This window comes from Vigna umbellata, chromosome 1 (genome assembly GCF_029865625.1).
Source record: "Vigna umbellata cultivar VRB3 chromosome 1, Vumbellata_1.0, whole genome shotgun sequence".
In the NCBI taxonomy this organism is placed as follows: Eukaryota; Viridiplantae; Streptophyta; class Magnoliopsida; order Fabales; family Fabaceae; genus Vigna; species Vigna umbellata.
The window spans coordinates 17061461-17088086 of record NC_142165.1 but is presented as its reverse complement, the minus strand read 5'-3'; the positions used below and the strand labels follow the sequence as shown (position 1 = coordinate 17088086).

Genomic DNA, 26626 nt, shown 5'->3' with positions numbered 1-26626 from the left:
CTTTATTCCATCATAAAGAAAAATCTTTTGCCTTTGTTTTTTTTGTTTGTGCCTTTTTTCTTCACCTTTGGGGTCTCCTTGAGGAGAGGGGAAGAAGAAGAAGAAGAAGGTGGACCCCACCAGGCGCACAAGCAAACACGAAACACATTCACACCAATTTCAAACCCATCTTCATCTTTATTTTCCTTGATCCTTCCTCATCATAAGGGTTTATCACTTTTGTGTTAATTACTTCAAATTATTTTTCTTTCTCGATTTTTTCTTCAGCCCCCAAAAACGCTTCCACGTTTCTTTCTTCTAATTTGACTTTCAAATCGTCTGCGTGCGTGCGCTTCCACTTTCTTCTCCTTTCAATCCTTCAATCAATCCTTGCAAATGTCAATCATCTTCACTCTTCGCCTTCCAACTCGTTTTTGAATCGTTCCACTTTTTCCTGCCAGCTTCTTTCCCTTAACACGCACCCAAAAAAGCGAGTTTTTTTTTATCTTCTTTCTACAGAAAAGAGCCATATTGTTGTAATTACATACCTGTTGATTTATTAGATCATCACACACTTGTTTTCTTCAATTCAGTCTTGATTCTTCCGCCATTTGTTAAAAGGTGAATCCACGCACACTTGAAATTCGGGGTTTTGCAGCTGGCAGTAATTATGATTGTTTGTTTTTTTATGTATTTAGCTTTTTTTTATATATATATATATAATTTGGTCTTGTTTTGCAATATGCGCAGGAAGGAAATTTTTTGTTCTTTGTATGAAGTTGTAGTGATTCTTTTTTGAGTGAGTGGATGGGTTGGCTTAGCAGAATTTTCAAAGGGTCTGAGCAGAAGATATCGGAGGGACATTATAGTAAAGAGGATGCTGGTTATTATTTGCCATCGACTTCGGGGGTAACAACAAATGTCAGCATTCTAACATTCTAATCAACGAAAGGTTTTGAAAGTTACTGTTTTGTCCTCCTTACAGGACTAAGAGTTTGTTTGGATTGCAGGATGTTTGGAATCAGAACGAGAATGAGGATATAGATCGTGCTATTGCACTGTCGTTGGTGGAAGAGAGCGAGCGAACACACAATGTAAATGGTGAGTGATTTCAGCTCCTAAGACATCATTGAGTATTCTTGATTTGGTGCTGAACGAGCCAAGTGTTTGCCAGTGCATTTGTTTGATGTTTACTTTCTAAGGAACAGTTTGCTGTGGACTAATGCAATTTTGCCAAGTGCCAAATTTGGAATGCCCGTGCTGCTATTTTTCGAGTTTTCGATAGTGTTTTTTCCGCTGCCCCCCCTTTGTCTTCATTTTGTTGCTGTGAGAATTTTTATGTGAAATCTGTGATCAGATCATTTGGTAAATGAAAAAAGTTCTTGCTTTCTGTTCAATGTCTTATTTAAATGTGATTGTAAATGTGGATGCCACGTCTTTGAACGCATTGTGTGCAGTTTGGTGTTTTAAATTGTGGCTTAGCATAGTTGGTAGCTTCACTTTCGATAATGTGCTAACTTAATTATGTACCAATTACTACTGTGTTGAAGATTGACTAATTTTGCACAGTTTTTTTTTTGTATCTATCTTTTTAAATATATATTACACTTATAACTTATAGTAACTTTATTTTTGTGTAGATAATCTTTTCTAAAGTGTATTTCCTTATTATAAAATATATTACCGTTTCACATCTACAAGCCTCTGTCTGTTCTGTAGACAACAGATCACAGTTAGAAGAAGATGAACAACTTGCCAGAGCTTTAGAAGAAAGTCTAAACGTGGAGTCTCCTCCCAGATATGGAAATGAAAATGCGTATCAACCAATTCAGTATTTCCCCATGGGGTCCAGGTACGAGTTAGATGTTGGATAATAACAATGTACGAAGTTGGTATCATAATTCAGCACTTCTTTTGTTTGATTACTTCGATTCATATGTTAAAAGAATCATCTTCATTTGTCTATTCACCATTTGCCGTAGGGTCACAAGTCCTGGTTCTATAAATTCTCACATTGACATATACTGCCACTGCTTGATTGAAATTCTCTATTTTGACAAATATTTATCCCTTAGTTGGTGATCAACATATTTTTCTTGTAATTTCACTTATTTGTGCTGGTCTTTTTGAAATACTTATTAACTGATATTGCTATGACTAATTAGTCATTTCATTACCAATATTTTTGGTAAGAGTGGTTTATCTAACTGGGTTTGGTGGTAGTCTGCATACCTTGATCTCATCCTTTTCCTCCTCCTTAAATAAATACCTTGTTCGAAACATATCATAAAGATGCATTAGTTTAGTGAAACTGCTGCATTTGGACTAATTTACAGCTAAATATTAATATTATAATATACATTACTAGACTCCATATTATTATGGGATGAATTAGTACCAAATATCCTCAAGTACCTATGAAATCCACTTGCAAAGAAGTGATATGATTATCTGTTAGGTGTTAGGAACACATTCTTTTGAACACTCTTACTGATTGAAATTTATTTAAAATCACAAAATTGGTGTGTTTCAGAACTTATTTAATGGCTCGCACTTGACTTTGTATTTTCAGTAAATTTTAACCAATAAGAAAGTGTGTAAGAGAGTGTTTTCTTACCTATAGACCATCATGCTCAATGATAAAGGAGAAAACATCTATCCCAGTATCATCCCGTTTATTTTCAGTTGTTGAAATTATTCTCTTCTTTCAATTTTCTATACCTTCATAATATCAATAATGTTATGCAGATAACTAAAGTTGTGTAGTTATTTACATAATAGGATTTGTGCTGGCTGCTATACTGAGATTGGTTATGGGCGATATCTTAATTGCTTGAACGCATTCTGGCATCCTGAATGCTTCCGCTGCCGAGCTTGCAACCTACCAATCTCTGATTATGAGGTGCTAAAATTTCCATTTACCTGCCACATTACTTGTTTTTTCTATTTTCATAAATGGTTTTCATTCTTGACTTACAGTTTTGTTTTTGCTTATTATTATTGCAGTTCTCCACATCTGGGAATTACCCTTACCATAAATCATGTTATAAGGAAAGCTACCACCCGAAATGTGATGTCTGCAAGCACTTTGTAAGTATTTTGAACAAGCTTTAGTGAAAAATGCACTCAGTACTCCTTAGATTTACTTATATAATGACATGCACACCATTGCTATTTTTGACCTATCACTTGTTAGTTGTTACCCCAATAACACCCCTTAGCTACCTTTGATTAAAAAAATCCAATTCTCCTATGCTGTCCACACCCATGTTCTTTTTTATCCTTTCACTGAGAACACAACTCCCTTACACAGCATCACTCTCTCACATCTTCTTTGCACTCAGCATCACCTATCTGCATACACATGTTCATGTACACCTTCATCCCCACAAGCAAGATACTAAAGTTCTGGCTGTAAACTTCTTATAGGAATAACAACAGCAATACATGTTTTGTGGATCAGCATCTAAAGACTAAACAACACCAAATCATTTGACCAAACCATTCTCAAATTTGTGTCAACCATTACCCCCATCAGACTTTCAACCACTCAATCACAAAAGCCCCAACCATGTCCAACTTCTTTTACTGGGAACCACTCCCTGTACCCATGACTATCGATCAGTATATCTGCCAAATGGTTCTTACTCTCCCTGCAGAAACCACAAAATTGCCCATCACCCGCAATGTCTCCTTTGGTCTCAATTTAACAACACCTCTCCTTTCAGTGACTGCCATCACCTCAAGGACTTGTCCCAACACCTCATCCCCCATTTCATGCCCTGAACCAAAATACTTGCACAGGATTCTCATTGGTGCCCAGTTCACAAACCAGCCTTTTACAAAAACTTCAACATAGCTAATACAAGCATAGCTTTTCACCATGTTCAACCATTGTGGCAATGACATTCTTACTGCACAACCTTCTTACTGGATTGACCATTGTTGATTGATCACCTTGTTCATCCAAACTTGTAGACATTGTTTGAGTCATTCATGATTTTATCAGTTTGATTTTCTTGTTAGAACTAAAAATGACTTTCTTGTAAGTTTTTACCTTTACTTTGGCCTCATATCTCATTGCCTGTTGCTGTTGATTTTTGGTAATATATATTTTCACAGATTCCAACAAATCCTGCTGGTCTTATTGAATATAGGGCACATCCATTCTGGGTCCAGAAATATTGCCCTTCTCATGAACATGACTGTACTCCACGATGTTGCAGTTGTGAGCGAATGGAGGTTAGTATGGATGGATTATATTTATCTGATATAAGCTTGCCTGGGGAGAAGTGGATGAACTTCTATGGTGCAAAATAAAAAGAGCGTACTGAAAATCTTCTCTCTTCATTTTCAGTCGCAAGAGGCAGGATATATTGCGCTTAAGGATGGCCGGAAGCTCTGTTTAGAGTGTCTGGATTCTGCTATCATGGATACAAATGAATGCCAACCCCTTTATGCTGATATACGAAGATTTTATGAAAGCCTAAATATGAAACTGGATCAGCAAATTCCACTACTATTGGTTGAAAGACAAGCACTGAATGAAGCAAGAGAGGGAGATAAGAATGTAAGAGAAAATGCATTGTCATCTGTGTGCAGTAAATATAGTAACATGATTTAATTATAACGACATTCCTTTATCCGACATACTTGGAACTATTTTTTGGATGTTTGGCACTATCTACACAACTCATATTAAAAGGAAAATACTGCCTTTTGCTATTGCTATTGCTATTGATAGCTTTGCAAATTCTATCTGACTGAGGTTTTTCTCCTGTGATATGTTAACTTCATACTCTGTCAAATAATTCAGCCCGACATGTGTGATGTTGAAAATTGAAGAGCAAACGAAACAAAATAAGTATATTCATATTTGAAGTTTAATGCTTGGTCTGTCAAATAATTCAATCTGACATGCATGATATAGAAAATTGAAGAGAAAAAGGAAACAAAAAGAAATATATTCATATTTGGAAGTCTAATTTTTGTAATAAATAATACTGTCCAAGTCAAAATGCTTTCAACTATGAATCTTTAATTCATACTTAGTTCGTGATTAAAACAGTGCTTTTCCATTTCATCATGGGCAGGGACATTATCACATGCCGGAAACCAGAGGGCTCTGCCTCTCAGAGGAGCTCAGCACTGTAAGATTTCGTGTTATTTTTTCTTTGGTGACACTAATTGATTTTTATGGTTAGACGATAGAATTTCTTTAGAACGAACCATTAACAATCTATGGTACATTGCATGTAAACTTTATCAGTTCTCAAGACGACCTAGATTTGGGACAGGAAATGGAGCAATGGACATAAGAGCACAGCCATACAGGATGGCTCCACATTGTGATGTGACAGCTATTCTCATTTTATATGGTCTTCCAAGGTAAACAAGTTGTAACATGGCGACAAACTAAATGCGTATGAGCATATAAATAATTTAAAAAGTATCAAATCCAGAAGAGAAGAAAATTTCCCAAGGATTAACACAACTGTCGGCAAAAGATCCATGTGTAATATTTTTCTAGTTGCAGAGACCCAATGGCAATTCGGTGCCTTTGTCATTTGTGAATTTAGTCCCCCTATTTTGTTTTATGAATTTGATTCTCTTAGTATTTTGATTGTGCAATTTTGGCACTGCGCTAAGACTGACAGTGGCACAGAGCAATAGTGAAGGATCAAACTCAGGAAAAAAAATTGGGGAGGCAAATTTGGTAAATGAGGATAGTAGATAGACCAAAAGTTCAATCAAGCCTTGTATGTTAGACAAAAGCAATGTATTTTACCTGGGCCTTTTACTAACATGGCTAAATAAGAATGAAAGAATGTAAAAGATGCAAATTGTAACATTCTTCTCCTTGGCATCCATAGGTTTTGCTTATGTGAATTCTCTACTGCTTCAAGTAGAAACCCGTGTGTTCTTTTAGAATTTTGAAAAGGAAGTTAACTACAAAAGTAATATCTGCAACCAAGCAACCGTTGCCTTGTTTTTATTAGTTATCTAACATTTCTCCTATGCATGCAAGATTCTTTGGGTTTTTGCTCTCAGTGTCCCGACTTTTAGAATAATAGATCTTCTGAGAGAAAATCCCACCCCTTCCCCTTCCTTTGGCTACAACTTTGATTTCATCTGTTGATATCATTTACACATGAATTCTATTTTTGACAGATTGCTCACTGGATCGATCCTAGCCCATGAGATGATGCATGCCTGGCTTCGACTTAAAGGTACTATTTTATTGTAGAGAATTTGTTTCATTAGGATTTATCCATTAAGTTGTTGCAATTGGGATGTATTTGTTTTGGTTACGACATGTAAACTGTTTTTCATTTGAACAGTTAAGATTAATCACCTAGCATTGAACCAATGTTATTCCGTTGGGGTTGTCTCTCAAATTTATGCTATAATATGTGTTTGTTTATGAAGGTTATCGGACTCTAAGTCAAGATGTTGAAGAAGGTATCTGTCAGGTTTTGGCTCATATGTGGTTGGAGTCTGAACTAAGCTCTGCATCAGGCAGCAACTTTGTATCAGCTTCATCCTCATCTGCATCACACACATCTAAAAAGGGTAAAAGACCTCAGTTTGAGAGGAAGCTTGGGGAGTTCTTCAAACACCAGATTGAATCAGACATTTCCCCTGTTTATGGAGATGGGTTTAGGGCAGGTCAAAAAGCAGTGCGTAAATATGGTCTACAAAGGACCCTTCACCACATCAAGATGACGGGGACTTTTCCATATTAAGTACACAGAGATACTCCATTAACATATTGTTTTTTCATTCTTTCTTCATATAAAGCCTGGCCTGTTATTAGAAACCAAGGTCAAGGTCTGCTTTAGGCATTAGCTTCAACGAGTTGATGATTTTTTGTACTTGTAATTATTGATGCTGTTGCGGTATATTCATTACATTCACATTTTTTTCTAATTTATCACACTGCTACTTTTTGGAATAGACTCTTAAACTCTGCTATCTCCGAAAACTAACAATAAAGATCACTTTCCTCACAATACCTATATTCAGCTATCTTTTTGTTTACTCGTTACGTTTTATTCAGTTAATAAGAAATCAGGTGGCCACCATGGAAAGGAATAACGATTGGTAAAAACAGATGCTAGAGGACTAAGTAATGTATGTTTAAATGAATCAATTTAAAATTTTACATGAAATACGTATAATATATTCAAATTAATTGCAAAAGTAATGGAATTCTACATTCTATCTCAGCTAGCCAAAGTATATATTTTCACATCTCCATGCTGAGACTATTGTGGATGCTGGGACTACTGTTGATGCTAAGTGGTAATATTTGGTCCATATAACTTACATATATTTTCAATAAGCTAGAGACTACCTCTACCATGCTTGGCCTCTCTTCTGCTTCTTCAATCAAGCAGGTTAGACCTAATTTAACTAGCTGGAGAGCACACACTTTCTCATTGTTTCCAGTGAAGCTAGGATCAACGAACAAACTCACCTTCTCTTCTTCATTCTCCTTTCCAATGAAGTTTACTATGACTACATGTAGCATTGCTTCTCTCTCTTCTGGTATAGTAACAAAATCTTTACTTGTGATCAATTCCAACAGTACCACTCCAAAAGCATAAACGTCCATTTTGGTGGTGACTATCCCTGCCTCATGATACTCTGGAGCAATATAACCACTCTCCATATCTGACAAGGCACAACTGGAAGTTATTTTCCTTTCTGATTCTTCAGCAAGTGCGAAATTTGCTATCTTGGCTCTCAGATCTTTGTTTAGAAGAATGTTTCCACTGTTTATGTTCCTGTGCACATAGGAAGGTTCCGTGAAGTTGTGAAGATACTGAAGACCATTGGCAATATCCAGAGCAATCAAAATCCTCTTTGCCAAAATCTGGTGCTCGGTAGTCCTGTTTTTGCTTAGCCATTCTCTCAAAGAGCCATTTTCCATATACTCATAAACAAGATAAGAACAAGCATCGTTTTCACAGTAACCCTGCAGCTTTATCAGGTTGAAATGATTGATTCTTTTCAGCAAATTCACTTCCTTGGATGCATCTCCTCTCATTTTTTTAACAGCCAGTATGTTCTTCTCTTCACCAAATACCCCACGAAACACTGAACCTTTAACTCTATTCTTTGAACTAAAAATTTCTGTGGCCTCCTTTATTTCCTCAAACTCATAAACTTTAGAGTGATGCTCAATGATTGCTATCTCACCACGGATATCATCTGAAGATAACCTCTTTGCTTTCTCACCTTCTTCACCTCTCTTAACGAACCTTGCAGATCTCTTTCTGAACAGAAAAACCCCATAAAGGACAGCACACAGAACCACAATGGAACCCACTGTGGTGGCAATAGCAGTGTAGAATTTCCTCTTTGACTTGCACTTCATGGAGCTGCAAACAAGAGGAGGTGACATATCTGGTGGATCACTAACAACTTTGGTCATTGAACTCAGAGGTTCACTTGGCAAAGGAATCAGAACAGTTGTGAAGGGAAAAAGAGATTCTGTTGGTGTGTTAAAACCATTGGCATCAACCACATTCCTTGCTGCTACACTGAATCTTGTAGCAATGCTTGTAATGTTGTCACCCCAGTTCACCGAGTATGTCAGCAAATACTTGGTGCCGTCCGTGACCTGATGCATTGTTGGACAAGCACATCTGAGTGGCACGTGCAACTCCATGCCAGGAAGCAAATCAAATTCCCCATATGGATTAGCACGCATGAGCGAATCACAAGTGGTCAAACCCTGAAAAGTATTATTTGCCACTGTGAAATACGTTGGGGATTGCCCCAATACATATTCAGTTTCAGCTTGGTAATAGTCCCTACTTAAACAAGAACAGTTCAGAGGGACAATCATTTCTTTCCCAGTTGGGAACTCTGTGAGCACAGTTACACCATTGATTCTTGCAAGCTCTTCTGGGTTTGATGATGTGAGGTTGGAAACTGTGAGTACGGTGTTAAAAGGAGGCCTTGATTTGAAGATTAAGAAGGCCATGCATGATTTGTTGAGGCCATTGCAGGTATAAAGGAATGAAGGTGAAGGCCCCATTTTGTCATCATTCTTGCAGCTGAGAATTGAATTCCCAGAGTAATTTTGCTGTGCCTTGCCATCAAAACAAAGAAGAAAAAACGTTATTGTGAAGAGAAATGCAACATGATTCATGGTGAGATTGTGTTAAAGACAAAAAGAAGACTACGAAAAAACAAAGTGAGAACACATTTGAGTGTGATAATTTAAGATGCTTGAGTCTCATTGTACCACTATTATAGCAGAATAACGCGTGAGAATTTTGCTGACTAATTCAGTATACTACAGAAAACAATAGGCAATTGCCAAACGCTGTTTGGGACCACTGTTTCAGTGTACCATGATTGCTTTAAGAGATGAATTACATAACTGTGATCATATTTAAAAATTGACTTGGTTTTGGGGTTGCTTCATATTATATTATGCTGTGATGTAAACTATGGGAAAAATGAAGATAAAGAAGAATGTGGATTATTTTAATCATTCAGAGAATGAACCAATCTATAAAAATATACAGCAACTTGCATAAGGTTGTTGTAGATTTTGTCCTTGTATTTTCGTTCTCGAGCTCAGGCTGCCACGGTTTATCTTACTAATTAGATTCTTATTTTGTACATTTTCAAAATCTTACTTTTAATTACATATATCTTTAATTGCTTCATATAATTTTTTTTATGCATATATTTTGATACATATAAACTTTTTTATATTTATTTCACACTGTCTTTTTTCACTAAACTCATAAAGTTGAAAGTTAGATAAATACTCGTAACGCTTATTATAATAATTTTGTCTGTCTTATAACTTAGTTTTTGTTGGTATATATCTCATGCAATAACTTCTTACAACATCTTCATCTAAATGACATAAATCTTGATAGGCTTTTACTATCTTATGTTTTTGTTATATGACTAAGTCTATTGGTAAAACTTGCATTTGAATCATTGCCTCATAATACCTACTATTCAATTTTATGAATTATCCATCAATCACATTTTTGTGATTCTACATCAACATTCTCAATTCAATTTATATCTTATGTATGTTGTTGTCTTTTGAAAGTTTTGGAGAGAGAGAAAATTATGTTATAATGTGAACGTTTGAATTTCAATCATCTAAAATAATTTTTTTCAGACTCGACATTCATGTAAATTAAAAAATTTTATGGACTACTTCAAAGTTAATGTTTTTTAGAGATTTAGAAATATTTTGTTTTCGCTTATTTGATATTATTATTATTATTATTATTTATTATACTTTTATTTTGATAGTCTTTAAAATTTAATTTTAAACATTTTAAATGGTGGTTACTGAGTTGTAAATATTTAAAAATTCTACAAGTATTTTAAGATTTAAAATAATTTTTAAAATGTAATTGTAATAAAATCCAATTGAATTCAACCAAATCATTCTTAGCTATACTGATTTGATTAGCTTTGATGAAAAATTGCAAACCAGACCATTTTAATTAGTTCTATTTATATTCTGTAAATCCTAACTAAAATGACCTTGTTAACTTTACTAAATATGAACATTATTATTATTATTATTATTATTATTATTATTATTATTATTATAAAAATATTAGTTGCATGCAAATAAGAAAATATAGTATAATATGCTTCTCGTCCAAAGTCAAATGTTACATTACCAATATTAGTTATCGTATACGCAATCTTAAAAGTGTTGAAAATAACATTTTAACACACTTTATTTAATTCATCTATTCTAATTCTTCAACTTCCTCTCATAATCAATCGGAGATGTATAATTTTCTCATCTTAGATACAAACAAATATACTACGATGAACTTAGATTAAATTAAAAATATAAAAAAGTATTATATTTTTGTTAACAGAGAATTTTACACCTATTTTTTTCAACAAATAAACCTCTTAAATTTTTACAGAAGAAAATAATTATTATCATGATGTTAATTAAACCTTGATTCTAATACATAAAACATAATTAAAGATAAATTAAGGATAACGACATGTACAAATAGCCTTAGCTAATACAGCCGCCGGCCAGCATCTCTTTGTTGGAAAAAAAATATAACAACAAAGTCAGACACAGTATTATAAATACCCAACATTTTATTTAATATTGCTAAATTCGATATTCAACTTCTCCACTTTTCAAAATGTCTAAGAATATACTTTCAATTTATTTATAAATAAAAAATTAAATAAAAGGTAAGATATTTTTAATATTTTCCAAGTTATCATGAACATGTATACATACACTTTACCTTTCGAAGTTAAATGGAAAATATACTTCTACAAAAGTTTAGTGTGTAAATTAATTTTGATTTATTTGAGAATTTCAATTCATTTTATCTTCCTAAAAATACACAACGTACGAAACATTATTTTCTGTAACGCTCCAAAATAAATTTTTTTTCTCTCCCATTGTAATAATTTGTCAAAATCATATTCAAGAAATTAACAAAACACAAAAACAAATCATATTTATGTGTTCCACCCAATAATATGTTTAAAAATTAAAATTTAAGTCAGTTTAAATATTTTTTTTCTCTTTTCATTCTCTAAAATATTTCTTAAGAAAAAAACTATAACTGAGTTTTATATTATAAAATAGATAATATTTTAAATGTACGTGATTTATCCTACAATATTATTCAACGAGCTTAAAATTAAAACATGACACTTGTAAGCTAATAACAAGATTTTATGATAATATTTTTTAGTCACTCAATCCAATAAACAATTTGTTTGAATTGAATTTTTCTTTTAAGTATTCATAAAATGAGAAAATAAGAAGTGATTAATTCAATCGTTACACGTTTATACTAACACATAAAGTCAATGCAATCCAAATAATTCAGCACGTTTTTATATAATCTTCTGAATTGGTTAAAAAACATGTTACCTAATAAAAGTTGTGAAAAAAATGTTAACCTGTTTTAGATACACGTGCCTTTTTACTTTTTTTTTTTATAAAGTGAACTTGTTAATCTTTCTCGTATTATGAATTTAAGCTTGATCATTTTTATGGAAGCAGTTTTCTATTTTCTATTATTATTTATTAAATCACCTCATACCCATAAATTTATTTTCTAGAAAATTTAAATTCTCCCAATATTTTTTATTCTTTTAAATATTTTGATTTTGTCTTGTATAATTTTTTCTTTGCTTTTTATCTCTTTGAAATTGGAAATCAATGCTTTTTATTAATAATATTGCATGATATTATTCATTTATTTATATACTCCAAAATATCAATTAAACCTTTCAGACGTAATATAGTGTTTAAGAAAGTAAAATAAGTATTAAGGGTTAAATATAGTGATTTAAAATTTTAAAGGGATGGCATTTAAATAAACACTTCATAAGAACTAAAATCAAAATGTAAAATATGTAGACTAAAAACTTTGATTTCAAATTTTATAGAAATGAAAAGAAAATATGAACCGAAATACAAACTCATTAGCTTTTCCATGATTAAAAATATATTTAACTTTTTTTATTAATAATTTTACTTATTAATTATTGAATTCATTTTATATTTTAAAAATATTGAATATATCTAATTTTAATTTAATACTTTTATTTATTAAATAGGAGCCTAATTTATAAGATTTCTAAATAATACTATCTGAGCTCTCCTTTATACCTTTTTTATTCGTAAAAAATTGCAAAACTCTTAGATGAGGAATTCACACCATGCAAATAAATAAAAGAAAAGGGCCTAAGCTGGTCCGTTCTGACATTTTGGGCTTCCTTTGACACCTGGGCCTCTTACTCATTCCTGTTTTTCTTTCGGCTGCTTTTTCCTTCATAATTTCATCATGCACTTTGTACACTTGAAAAAAATATTTCAATTTCACCCTTTAGTGTAAGGTTTCTATTTTGAATTTTGAAATGTAAAATTTGAATACAAAATTTATATTTTAAGTTGTACATTTCTAAACACAAAATAAAAAATACATTTCGAATTTCAAATTGTATAATTTGTGATATCTTATAAATCAATTTATAAGTATTGTAGGTTAATTAAAATTAAAACATTGCAATACTTTTATATTAAAAGGTATAAGTTATATAAAACTAAAGTTCATTTTTATAAAATCATAATCTACCTATAATGAAACTCTTTAAACTATGTATTTTCTTTTTAATTTATCTCGCTCATTTTTCATTTTCTTAAAGATCAAGAATCATAGTTTTGATTTTTGTGAGGACTATACTTAACAACTTAGTCAAAGAGTCAAACATAGTAAATCTTGTTTTTACCTTCTTTTATGTTTGAACCTTAAAGTTTCATTTGACTCAAGATTATTCTTGATGATTCTATGTTGTTCTCTAATCTTAATTAAAGGCTTAGAACTTCTTGTTTAAGAGAAACGTACTTGACTAAAGTAAAGGAAGTTAATCTTGACTATTTCATTGTTTGAATTCCTACTGATATGTTGTATGATTGTTGAATTGTGATTGTGTGACACATTTTACATGTTAATGATTGATATATGTGAAATGAGGTGTATGAACTCCAACGTAGGTTATATATGAAGTTTAGATAAGATAGGGTGTCATGCTATGTATTGTTGGATTTGAATGAGTGATGGAATTATGAATTTGATGATGTTAATTGGAATGAATGGTTGTCAATTATGGTCTTCTTCTAATGTATGTAACTTGTATGAAAAATGAGATGCATTTTTGGTATGGATTGCACTACCAAATTTCAAGATTATTTTGTCTAAATTATGTAGATTCGTTGGGTGAGCACTATTTTCACTAGGCGACTACCAAAATTGAGTTTGATAGAAAATCAGGAGAGACCTATTCACTAGGTGGGAAGACTCTCGTTGAGTGAAAGCCAAACTTGAGTTTGGTAGTGAGGAAAATGAGACTCAATAAACGAGAGAGCCTCTAAAGGTTGCTTATTAAGCAATAGTATGATTTTGCTAAGCGAGTCTATCTAACTCAATGGTCTTAATTAAGGAGAAAGTTATAAGGAGGTACATTATCTGATGGAAATGAATGATTCAAGAGGGTGTTACAAGACTAATAATATGTTATTTAATGATTGGATGTGATAACTAAATTTATGTTTATATCATTCCTAAGGAGAAAGGATGTAAGATGTGAGTCTAATGTTATGCATTTATTAGAACATTCATTGAAAGATATCTTATATTCTACTAGACTTTCATACTCATATAAAGAAAATAGTCTAGTTGGTGAAGAGGAAATGAGATTTTTACAAATGGTCTTGAGGTGACAAATTTTATTCTTTTTAGATTATTAGTAAACTCACTTCATTATCATAAAAGATAAACTAGGTATATTAAAATTGTAACAATAAGAATTTTATTTTAAAGGAGAACATAAAGTTTATAGAATCTAATTATATACATAGTATTTAAATAATATAACATATTCATTTAACTTAAATTTCATTCACTAATACGTTACATACTTAAATAATAAAATAAAATAAATGAATATGAAACTAAGATTGGATTGAAATGTAATATTCTAAAATTTATAAATGTAACTATTAAAATATAAAATTTATAAATTAAAATTGAAAGAAATATGAATAAGAAATAAAAAAAAAATGTAATCTAGAAAGAAGATTTTTTTTCCCCAAAGCTAGTGAGGAATTTCAATGTTCATGGGAATTGATTCTACATTAATTTTCCATTATGCTTTCTGCCATTTTGTAAAGTAGCACAGCAATCTATACCAGTTTCTTGGAGTGAAGAGGTAACAACCAATTATATATAGTTTATCCCATTTTCTATCATAAACCTAGTTAATAAAAAAATTATTAACTATTAGAAAAACTATTATTTTTAAGAGAAGAGGTCAATTTAGTAACGGTTGTACCATATTATTTTTTTTTTGTGACAGAAGATCTTCCATGATTATGACTTTAATAATATATATTAATTAATCTTACAATATCTTTGTTATAAAATGCAGTCACTATCTTGAATTAACAATGCGTAAAACAATAAATAAATTGTTGTCGTGTTGTGAGGAAAATTCATGGAAGTTCGGAATTAAAAGGACATTATCAACTCTTAATTAAAAACGGTGAGGAATTAAGATTATCGTTCAATTAAAACTACTTTAATTGAGTGATTAAATTAAAGCCATTGATTAGTTTATTGGCTCATTACCCTAATTATAATCGAACTCATCATTAACCTTGATTTCATATCTAGCAAACTAAAGTAAAGTAATTTTTGTGAAGAAATTATTTTTCATAAATAAATGGACAAGAATTCACTTTATAGTAGCTATGTATAAATTCTAGTTAGATATGAAAAATCTTTATAAAATAGTAATTGTATTATTTATAGATTAAAATTATATCAAATTTGATATCTAAAAAGTACCTTAACTCGAACATTTATTAAGATAAAAACTAAACTATTTTTTACGTAAAAAAATTATTGCTCATAAATAAATGGACAAGAATTCATTTCATAGTAGATATGTAGTTAGATCTGTTTTTTTTTTAAATATTAATTGTATTATCTATATCTATATATAAACAGAATTGGTGTCCATGTTTTTTTAAATTAAATTAATTATTTTATCAATTTTATTAATTTTTAAAATTTAATCGTTGTTTTTTTTAAGTTAACTATTTTTTAAAATTTAATCATTTTTAATTATAAAACTAGTTATAAAATAAATAAATAAATATTTACAGTAAAGTTAAAAAAATTATTTATATATAATTTCAGCGAAAACAAAAACCATATGATCAAGTTATTAATGTTAATAAAATGTGATTAAGTTAAGTGTATTAATCAAAGTTAATTAAAATAATTAACTATGTGGATTAGGTCTCTTTAGATAAAATTCAAAAATATAATATAAATATTATAATACATGAGATAAACTAAGTACTCATTATTACAACATTTATAATATACTTAACTAACTTAATTATCAAAATATCTTTTGCAGATATATCTTTTCTTAATCTTGAAAAGACATGGACATCAAAGATTTTAGTTTAAAGGTACGAAGTTGGAAGCATACTCCTTTTCAGTCTGAAGATACATTAAAGTCTTCAACCATTTGAATTTAAAGAATAATGAATCTTTACTACTTTAAAAAATCTTCTGATTTTGGTCTTAGAAAAATAATTATTATATAAAAAGTTAATACACATACGTATGTGTTTTTACCGGTGTATAGATTAAGAGTAAAAGGAGAATTTGATATTTTAATACTTTAACTTAGAGACTTAATATAGGTATATTAAGATAAAAATTGAACTAATTTTTATAACAAAAAAAAGTTTTTACTTATAAATAAATTGATAAAATTTCACTTTGTATAAATGTGAGGGCCTGTAAATTTAACAAAGGGCCTTTGGGCCTTATGTGGGGCAGCCAGGCCCATCAGACTAAGGCCAATTTGACCTTAGGAGGGGCTCTTCAGAACCCATTCTCTTTCTTGAACCTCATTTCTTTTCTCTCTCTAAACTCTTGTGCCCTAAAGCTCTCTCTGCCTTCTCTCTAGATTTCCAACTCTCTGAACCGTAAGAATTCGAGATAGGCACTGCTCAAGCGTTCGCGGCGTAGGGAGCTTCATTTCTACCGAACGTTTTCTCCGTTCCGACTGGGTGTGGTGGAATTTTCGTGTGTGAGACACTATAAAGGAGCGTTCCTGTGAGCTTGGTAGTTCAACTCCGAGGTAAGGGGAGCTAGATCCTTTTCTATGGGTTGAAATTGTATTTTGATATTTGCTGCATGAATTGTATGCTGGAAATTTATGATTGTGGATGTGGTTGGGCTGGGATGATATTTGAGATTGGTATGTTGATGTATGTATTCTGTTGGAGGGGTGATCAAGTGGAAGGTAAGGAAAGTATACACTGTTTTGAACAAGCTGATAGAGTCTTGGGTCACTTTGAGAGGAAGTGAGGCAGTGATTTTGGGAAGTAAGGATTTTGAGTACATTTGGGCTGTTGGGATATCTTAGGTAAGTCATTTGTGACTTGTTAGAGTCATCAAACTGATCAAAACAGGTGTAAAATGGTTGCTGTCAACTGGTATGGGGCTGGACGACTTCTGGTTCGCACCTGGCGCCCCCTGGTGGCGCCCAGGCGCTGGAATCCAGCAAAAAGTCGCGCCCAGCGCCCCTACTGTGGCGCCCGGGCGCGAGGTATTCGCAGAAAATTGTTTTGTCTTTGTTTTTGATAGTTTTTGGGGTTTCGGATGTCTGTTTTGGACGTTTCTTAAGTCGTTTTGGAGGTTTTGAACCCTTCCGGAACTGTTGGTGATGGTCTCAAAGCCATTTTCTTTGTCTAAGTATGAGTTACGGGGTTATGAGTTGTTTAGTGGTTCTCTTGGGACTGTTATTGTCTGGTAATGTGTATTGGATTGATTAATGTTGTTTGTTTAACAGATTGTCTGGTATGTGGGATGTTTGGAATGCATAGTATGATGAGATTTATGTGGAAAGTATATGAATGTATGATTAATATTGTTTGCTTAACAGATTTTCATGTACATTATGTATGAGGTATGAGTGGTTGGAAATAATGTGGTTGTGAACTATAATGATGTATGTGAGTATGAATTGGACATCTCAGGGTGAGATGACTGAAAGTGGTTGTGTGGGGTGTTGATGTTGTTCTGTATAACTGTATGGAGCTTTGAACTGGTATGTCTATCCCTACACTCGAAGCACTGTTCATACTCAGATAGAGGAGAGCAGTGTAAGTGGTGAGAGTAGAGGGAGGTCCTCGTCTATAGTCTTAGAGTTTAGACATAGACAGATTGGGGGATTTACCTTGCATAGTGTTGGGGAGTGCCAGCTGAACTACGCAAGTGCAAAGACGACCAATAGTTCGATAGTTATACAAATCCGGATGAGTCGTGTGAGTGTTTGAGTCATGGTTTAAAGTGTTATGTATTAACTGTTTTATATGTACTAAGCATGATGATTATTAATTGATTGAACAATATGATTATTGCCTGTTTATCTAGCTCACCCTTGCTTCTGTGTTGTGTGCTGTTTGTGTATGTTTTTCTTTGCGATGATCATCCACTTGGATGGGAGCAGATGTTGTCGAGGAGGTTTCCTTGGAGTAAGAGCTGGAGGAGAATGATGCTGCTGCACAGTCTACTTAGGATTTAGATATTTAAACCTTTGGAGATTAAATACTCTAAAATGTCTAAGTTTAAAACTCTGTATTATATTTTGGATGACTGTAATTCTGTATTTAATTGCAAGTCATTCTCTAACTGTTCTCTTTATTGGGAATGTTGACTCCTAAATTATATGATGTGGTTACTATATTTTGGGATGTCACATTAATGGTATCAGAGCCTAGCCTCTCCCAGTACGGTGTGGTTCGAGGACGAACCAAGCGGAAGTTGGTGGGCATGTGAAACCCGGGCACTGATAAGAGGGCGGGGAGTGACGCCGGTGCAGGAGGCATGGTGCAAGGGGCACTGACAAAGAGCGGCTCCTGGCAAGGCTTCCGGTGGAAGGGGCACATGGATGAATCGAACATACACCGGAATGAGAGGGATCTAGAGACTGTATAGGTATGGGACTATACAGTTGAAGGATAGCTTAAAGGGATTGATTTGGCTACTCATATCACCAAATGCATTTGCTTTTTCGGTAGCCTGACTCATAAGAACTCCATGGTTAAGCGTGCTTAGCCTGGAGTAATTCTGGGATGGGTGACCTTCTAGGAAGTTTTCCCGGAAAGTGTGCGAGTGAGGACAAAGCACACTGGAAAGCCTCGTGGTGATCTGTGGGGGCAGTCGACATTCCCTGTGAGTTGCCGGGACCTTACAATAAATTCTAATCAGATACGAAACATCATTATTGTATAATTTATAAATTAAAATTAACTTGGTCGTTTAATTTAGGTCTATTAAGATATGAAAAAAAAAACTCATTAAGTGACTATAAGTAATATAACTTTAACATGTTATGTTTATTTTTATTTATAAAATTCAATTAATTTGAACTATTTGTTTTTATAAGCATATTTATGTAAGAGGAAAATATTTGAAAAATATATTAAAAAATAATAAAATATAAAAACAGAAAGAAAATTCATTTTATAAAATAATTTGGTTCTTGCAATAATAACCAGAATAAAATTTCAATATATTTTAGTTCTTAAACTTAAAAAAATAAATATAATTTTTTTAATTCAATAGTTTCTTAATTTACATTTTAAATGATATTTTATATTGAAATTTAAATTAAAATGTGAAAAATAATATAAATAACTTAAATTTTAATATAAAATTATTTTTTTATCGAATTATATTTAAATGATTATATTTGAAGATTAAATTATATAAAAGCTGATACAAACAAATTCAATTTCATAGTTTATAAACTTAAAAATAAATTTAATGCATATAAAATATTAATTTTATTTCAGCATTAATGCAAGGGATGTGACACGGAACAAAGATTCGTGCGAGAGTGGTGGTAGATACTGAAAGGGCCCTACGAAAAACATTATATAACTAATTCTACAGTGGATGTACTTCATTTCAATTTACTACTATTACGTGTTTCAGTAATTCACCAAAAACATAAATATCAAAGTTTTGTCGTATTTTATTGTTATTGTTTTAGATTTGAATTTTGGGTTCCTTAGAAGAAAGTGTGTCGTACAAATCATGTTACCCATTTTTCTATTTTTCATTTTTCATCTTTTTAATATGTTCTCATCACTTCTTTTTTCTTCCTCTACCGACACTGCTTCCGTCCTTTTTTCTTATTTTTCGAATTAAATATTCATCTCAAAACTCATTATTTTACCTTAGTTTCTATAGTAAAACAATATTATATAATTTAATTATATTATTTTGCAAAATTACTTTTAATTTTTCCTTTATTTATTTTCGATTTGTAGGCAAGAGGGTAAAGTACTTTCCATCATATACATTAGAATTGAATTTTAGTATTAGAATTTGAAATTAAATCGTAGTTTATTGACCTCCAATCATCAGTTTCTTTTTCTTTTCACTGACAATTACTTATTATTGCACATGTCATTGTTTCTATTTAATGGCTGGCATAACACCTTTCCAACCTCATCATATTCCTTTCAAGACCAACTTATAAACAATACAATCGATTCATTTTTTATACAAATTAATTCAACATGTGGATAATAAACATTCAGTTTTATATTTTTTACATAATTTTTTGTGACATATACATTATTTATTTTATTATTGTCTTGTGTTTCCTTGATATACATTATATATTTTATACAAATGTTTTGAAAATAAAATCATCCTTATTAAATTAAACCAACCATGCATGCATTTGACCATTTACTAAATATAAACAATTACTCCTACTATTACTAACAATGTAATGTCTCTTACAGCTATATTTGCTTATCGCTTTAAAAAAAATGTCACAGAATAGAATTAACTTTATTTAAAAAATATTAAGTAATTTTAAATTTTAAAAAATTACAAATTCATCCATGCAATAATTGTAAAATAACCAGTTTGCGTTTTCATTATAGCATCTGATAATCACCTTTAGTTTTTTTAGGCGTTATTAATTGAAGATTTTGACTCTACTATCTCTCAAACATTCACAAATATTGATCTCTTAACCTAGAAAAACGTGAAATTGAAACCGACCAACCACTTGCTCTTGCTTGAAACTCAGTCATCTAGAACAAAGCAACATCATCAGAATCCGGAAACACACATAATTAGAGCAACAAAGCAAGAACTTGGTTCACATTATCAAACCACAGAAGAAGGAAAACCAGAAAATAAGGAAGATCTGAACAAAATCTTCATCATGTTCAATTATCATCGATCATGAACCAAGAAAGTAACGCATCCAAAACTCATTACACAACTAGTATTTCTCCATATACAAACTCATCATATGTTACAGCATTAATCTTACGTTCTCCGTCACTGTAAAAAGAAAAATTCACAAACCCCACTCATCTTTTCACGTATTATTAACTTTAATTACACTTGAACAGCAGAGAAACTAACCTCTGTTTACAGCCATGTTACGCATGTATCAAAATAACAAAATTTAGACATTATCAGACATCTTCGTACTGTGTCTGAGCCAAAACTAAAGTTTCACCTTCATCATCACATGCATAATAAAAGCATGTGGAAGACATCAAAGTGTAGAATTTTAAGGATGAAACTTGGATTGTGATGAAAGAAGGCATCTTGAGAAAGATATTCACATTTGATTTTATGTTTATCAAGAATCGAGAGAAAATGGGGTGCGTAAAAGATCATAAGGTGACCAAAGAGCATCGAGAGGACAAGGTCTGTTAGCGTCCAATCTGACCCAGGGTTTACCCTTCCCACTCCAATGCAACAAACTAACAGTACCAGGGTGAAGATCCCGACACAGACCACGAAAGTTGTCTCCTCCGAGACCGTGCTGGTTCCACCTATGATCCACCGGAACAATGTTCCCCGCAAACACAAGCAAAAACGGCGGCAACGAACCCAGTTCGTAGATTCTCATCCTCTTCTGAACCTCCATCCACTCTTCGATCTTCCTCGTGTACTCCCCCACGCGCCACCGTTCCAAATCAATCACCATCACCCCCGTGTTGAAGTAACAGGCTCTCCGCTCCGCGAACGTCAGCGACAGCGAAGGGTTCGACCAGAACGTGGGCGTGAAGTAGGAGGTGAAGTTCGCGTTGCAGTATTCCGGCGCCGCCAGCACACTATGTTCTCCCAGCGGCGTGGCTGCCAGTTTGGCGATATCGTCGACAAGTACGAGGTCGGAGTCGAGGTACACCACGCGCTTGACGCAGCGTGGGATTAGGGTGGGGAAGTAGCTGCGCGCGTAGTTCAGGGGGCAATCGAGTGCGGCGCGGATTGAGGTGGAGATGAGGCCGGAAACGAGGTGGTCGTGGAAGGGGTAGATTTGGAAATTGAGGTAGGGGAAGGAGGTGGCGATTGTGGCGCGTAGGAGGGAGGCGTTGGAGGAGCAGACGAAGTGGAAGAAGACGTTTTGGGGGCAGGAGGAGTGTTGGAGAACGGAGAGGATCGCCGCCATCGAACCTCGGATGTATGTGGTGTCCAGCGTCATTGCCACGTGGACAGCTTGTTCGGAGCATAATAGGTTTGAATGTTGGGTGTCGGAAAGAGAAGGACATTTTGGGGAGTTGTAGAATTGAGGTGCTTCTTTGAATTGTTGGGTGAAGAGGGTGTTTGTGGAGGACACGCACGACAAGAAGAAGAAGAAGAATAATAGTAAGAGGGAGAGATTTCTTAGAAGATTTGAATTGAACATCATCGTTGTTGTGTGTGCTGAGAATGAATGAAAAAATAAGAGAGATCTTTGGGATGGCTTATAATTGGAGTTTGAGGTTTCAAACAACACGCTTTTGAGTTAGCTAGCAAAGTTATAAAGTATTAGCAATAGAGAAAGATTGAGAGGGAGGAAGAGAATAAAGTCAAGAATACATAAGTTGGTGGAGTTCACAAAGATTTTCAGCCTAGTCATATTATATTGAAAAATAATCTTTTATACATATATTATTTTAAATAATTTGAAAAAAAAATTGTTCCTAAGGTTTTTATGGGGTATGCTATTGGTATTAATAGTGGACATTGAAGGAGGGATGGGAATAGAAAATAAGGTAGCCCACTTACACAAACATGGTATGTACTTGTGTGCTGTGGAGTATGTTGCCATAATGAAAAAATATCTCAATTTGACAACTCAAATACACCCATCTTCATGCTTCATTCAATTTTCATTTTTATTATTTTCTAAAATGGGAATGGGAAATGTGTATTCGTAACAGTTATCTACCATGCAAGTACATTCAAACCAAACGTGTTTATATTTCTTTATTTCTCTCAAATTTTTCACTCACTGGAATAGAGGTTATTTTAGGATACTGTCCTTCCAAATAAGGACACTTGACTTAGAAATTTAGAACGGTAGAGCACTGTTGTGCCAAAGTAATAAAGAACATCTAATTAATGATGTTTTTTACTCACATTCAACGTTGTTCATGGTTCCTGGTCATGGCATTGATGAATTTCATTTTTATTTAGTGAAACTATATATGTCGCATTCATCAGAAAACTTTGTCTCAGCAACCGAGCATTTTCACATCGCTTCATTTCTAATTTAGAAGAAATTAATTATTCAAGAAATGATCACATGTAATAGGTAAGATATATACTCATTGATTTAGGTTTAAGCAAACTCAACTGCTCCTCAGGTTGAATTTTTGTAGTCTTTTATTTGATCAATTTATCTTTCAAATCAATATTGACATACAATCTTTGACTTTTTTTTACTGAAAGTTCTAATTTCAACATATTTTTTACATATTTTTTTAAACGTACTATATTATTTAATATTTAAAAATACACATGCAATTAATAATATATTATTATTATTATTTAATAATTTTGTTAAAATGATATACTTATAAGGCAATTAATAAGTTCTTTTGTAATTTAAGTTAGTTTTTGACACAGTTTTACTTAAAGTATTGACTGCTTTTAAGTTTGAAATGAACTCTGTAACAATATTGTTCTGAAAAAGATATCTTACGAAATTAATAGAGAAAGTCATATATAATTATTATTATCTATTCAACTTTTAAGAAGTGAGGTGTACAAGAATTATTTCATTTTCTCGGAACAAAAGATTATCAAGTACTTTTAAGATGAATTAACTTATCAGTAAAAAACTTATAAATTAAAAAGATTATTAACTTCTAAATAATTTATAAGTTTTATTAATAAGATCCAACATCTATTAACCACGTATTAAATAGATGTCATTTAGAATGGGTTTGTTTCTTAATTGGCTGTACTGAATATTATAATATTTTAGTTCAATTCAACAACGGAATATATATATTAGTTCAATTCAATCTTGGAATATATTTCGTTAAAAAATTGAAAATATTTTTTTTCATTTAAACGAGTAAAAATAAACTTTTTGATGACTTTTAATACCCTTTATGAGCTGTGCTATATTTATTAATTTCATAATGCAATGTTAGAAAGTACCGTACATTTAACTGACCCATATGTCAATGTATTTTAATTTACTCCTTCAATTGGCTTGTTGTAACCCAATCTTCGTTTCATTGACTCGCTTGGTTTCAATAATAATTAACTATAGTATCAACTATTTTCTAACCTGATCTAAGAGAAATTAATTATAAAATAAATTTCGTTGGTTACATGATTCTATACTATGCTTGTAGTTTAATCAAACTAGTTATTGTTATATATCAATTATGCTTACATGTTTTTATTGAGAATATATCAACACTGGTATTTTATTAATTCTTTTAGAATATATTATTAAGATTGTAAATATAATATATGAATTTTATAATATTAAGCTGATTCTGCAAATTGAGTATTTTCAATTGTTTATTTTGTATCGTTTTTATCTTTTATTTGTTCGATGTTTTTTTTTTTTCAAAATCGTTAAGATAGTATTTGTAATAGGTATTATGATGTTATATTCAGTAAACAATTGATTGAGAGATATTAACATATGTGTGAATAATCATTACGTTAAATCTCTATTTCTTTATTTATTTATAATAATTATTATGAGTTTTTATTTTTTGTCGACTTGTTCAATCATATTTTAATCAATATTTATTAATTTGTGATTATTATTAACTAAGTGTTAATTTAACTAGTCGATTTTTCATGTTGTTTAATCAATCATAAAAATCAATCAAAATAATCAGTCACGATGATCGAATAAAATGATTAAACAAAATAAAATCGACAAAAAATAATTAACTTAAAAATAATCAAGAATGATCCACTAAAGTAATTACAGTGATAATTGACCTAAAAATAATATATTTAAAAATATTAGTCCAAAAATATATTGATCCATCCGTCTAATTCATCTAAAAGATATGTAGCCTACACATGCGAATAACGTTAATTACTTAAATAAGAGAATGTAAAAAAAAAATTAAAAAAGGTTTGAATATACGTGTGAATTTAGGTTTGAACAATAAAGTGAAACCGCGTAAAAGCACGTGCGCGCACGTGATGAAGACAAGTTATTGAGTTTTGGCCCATCTCTCAAATTACTTTTTCCATTTATACTTTGTTTCTTTCTGAAAAGAAAACGCAATGATACCGCTAGAGTTCAAATATATGGAAGCACCGCCATTTCAACCAAAACTAAAACACGCTTCACTTCAAAATGCTCTCAAAATTCATCACTTTCTTCATATTAATTGGCTAATCATGTGCTAACTAAGCCTTCTAATTGCATTATGCTTAATGTTAGCAATCTAAACTCAAACAGTTTAAGCATTCTCAACTTTAATCTTTAATTAAAAAAAGTTTTTGATTAAATTTTAGAAGATTATGATTAATTAAAACTAAATCTCTTAACTATGGCACACTTTCTATTTTCCATTGAATTTCTAACCTTGTTACGTATTGTCGGTGCCAAATCATTAATCCAATGCACCATCGGTTGAAACAAATGGTCAAAAAGTCAAACTTATCATTTCTCATCTTCTTCGTGTATATACAAGTTGATCATCTCCATTTAATGTTATTAAAATCTCATTTACTTGATTTAGGTTTTGTTTAATATTTCTTGCCAATACTTAAGAATAAATTAGATAACTAGACTAAAGTACAATTTAAACGTAGAAAAAAGGGGTTTATGCTATATATGAAATCTTACAAAAATAAACAACAAGATTAACTCTTTTGACATTAATTTCAGGTAGAAATTTAATTTTGATGGTGCAAAATGAAGAAGTTGCAAAAGTTTGAGAAAAAGGAGGAGTCAAAGAAATGGATTACAGTTGTCGAGAGCATTGAAGGGTATAATCTATGATGTTGTTGGAATTTTTGTGAATAAGAGTACACAAAGTACTACGTCATTAATTTACTGTTCACACGTCCTTTGCACATGTTTTCATACCTTTTTTTCAAGTTCTTATGTCTTCTTCTAGTATATCTAATAGGAAATTTTCTCTTAACAATTTTCTTTTACAAACTTTTTAAAACACTTTACGTGATATAATCGGTCGTTTCAAATATACAGACCAATAAAACAGTGACACATAATTCATTCTCAACAAATTGTTAAAAAAAGTTGTTAAAATATCGAGATATATATATATATATATATATATATATATATATATATATATATATATATATATATATATGGATCATGATACTTTGATAACATTTTAACATCATTCATGTATTATTCTGTGATTGGTCTATGATGTGTTTATGATTATTATTATTGATTGTGAAGTAATTTTAAACCAATCACAGAATAACACGTAAATGATATTAAAATATTACTAAAAAGATGTTGTCAAAGTATCATTATCATATATATATATATATATATATATAAGAAATATTCTTCATTTTAATTTATGTTATAATATAAAATTAACTAATTTTATTAAGAATAAGTTTAAAGTTATATTCAAATTAAAAGGTTAATAAAAACAAAGTATTCATACTTGGATTTAGAAAAGTTAACGGAGATGAGAAATGAGGATAATTTAGCAAATCATTTTGTTGGCTTGTTTAATACTATACAGAGATTTAGCTAATATGTAAACTTCACTTTGTTTATA

At 31.6% G+C, this 26626-nt stretch overlaps 3 protein-coding genes across 3 annotated transcripts; 1 reads left to right on the top strand and 2 right to left on the bottom strand.

Annotated features, from left to right (window-relative positions):
• DA1 lies at positions 1-6936 on the top strand. Its single transcript, XM_047305108.2, has 12 exons — positions 1-600; positions 730-900; positions 990-1080; positions 1699-1831; positions 2761-2881; positions 2986-3069; positions 4102-4221; positions 4337-4549; positions 5073-5129; positions 5249-5367; positions 6151-6209; positions 6409-6936. Exons 2-12 carry the CDS (start codon positions 787-789, stop codon positions 6723-6725), a joined length of 1428 nt encoding a protein of 475 aa, XP_047161064.1. The 5' UTR covers positions 1-600; positions 730-786; the 3' UTR covers positions 6726-6936.
• A 178-nt stretch (positions 6937-7114) lies between these two features.
• On the bottom strand, positions 7115-9279 carry LOC124831193 (lysM domain receptor-like kinase 4). Its single transcript, XM_047305107.2, has one exon. It carries the CDS (start codon positions 9140-9142, stop codon positions 7229-7231), a length of 1914 nt encoding a protein of 637 aa, XP_047161063.1. The 5' UTR covers positions 9143-9279; the 3' UTR covers positions 7115-7228.
• An 11573-nt stretch (positions 9280-20852) lies between these two features.
• On the bottom strand, positions 20853-22230 carry PARVUS (Nucleotide-diphospho-sugar transferases superfamily protein). The gene has a single exon (XM_047305106.2). The coding sequence runs from the start codon at positions 22084-22086 to the stop codon at positions 21241-21243; it is 846 nt and encodes a 281-aa protein (XP_047161062.2). The 5' UTR covers positions 22087-22230; the 3' UTR covers positions 20853-21240.
• Between the last annotated feature and the right edge of the window lie 4396 nt (positions 22231-26626).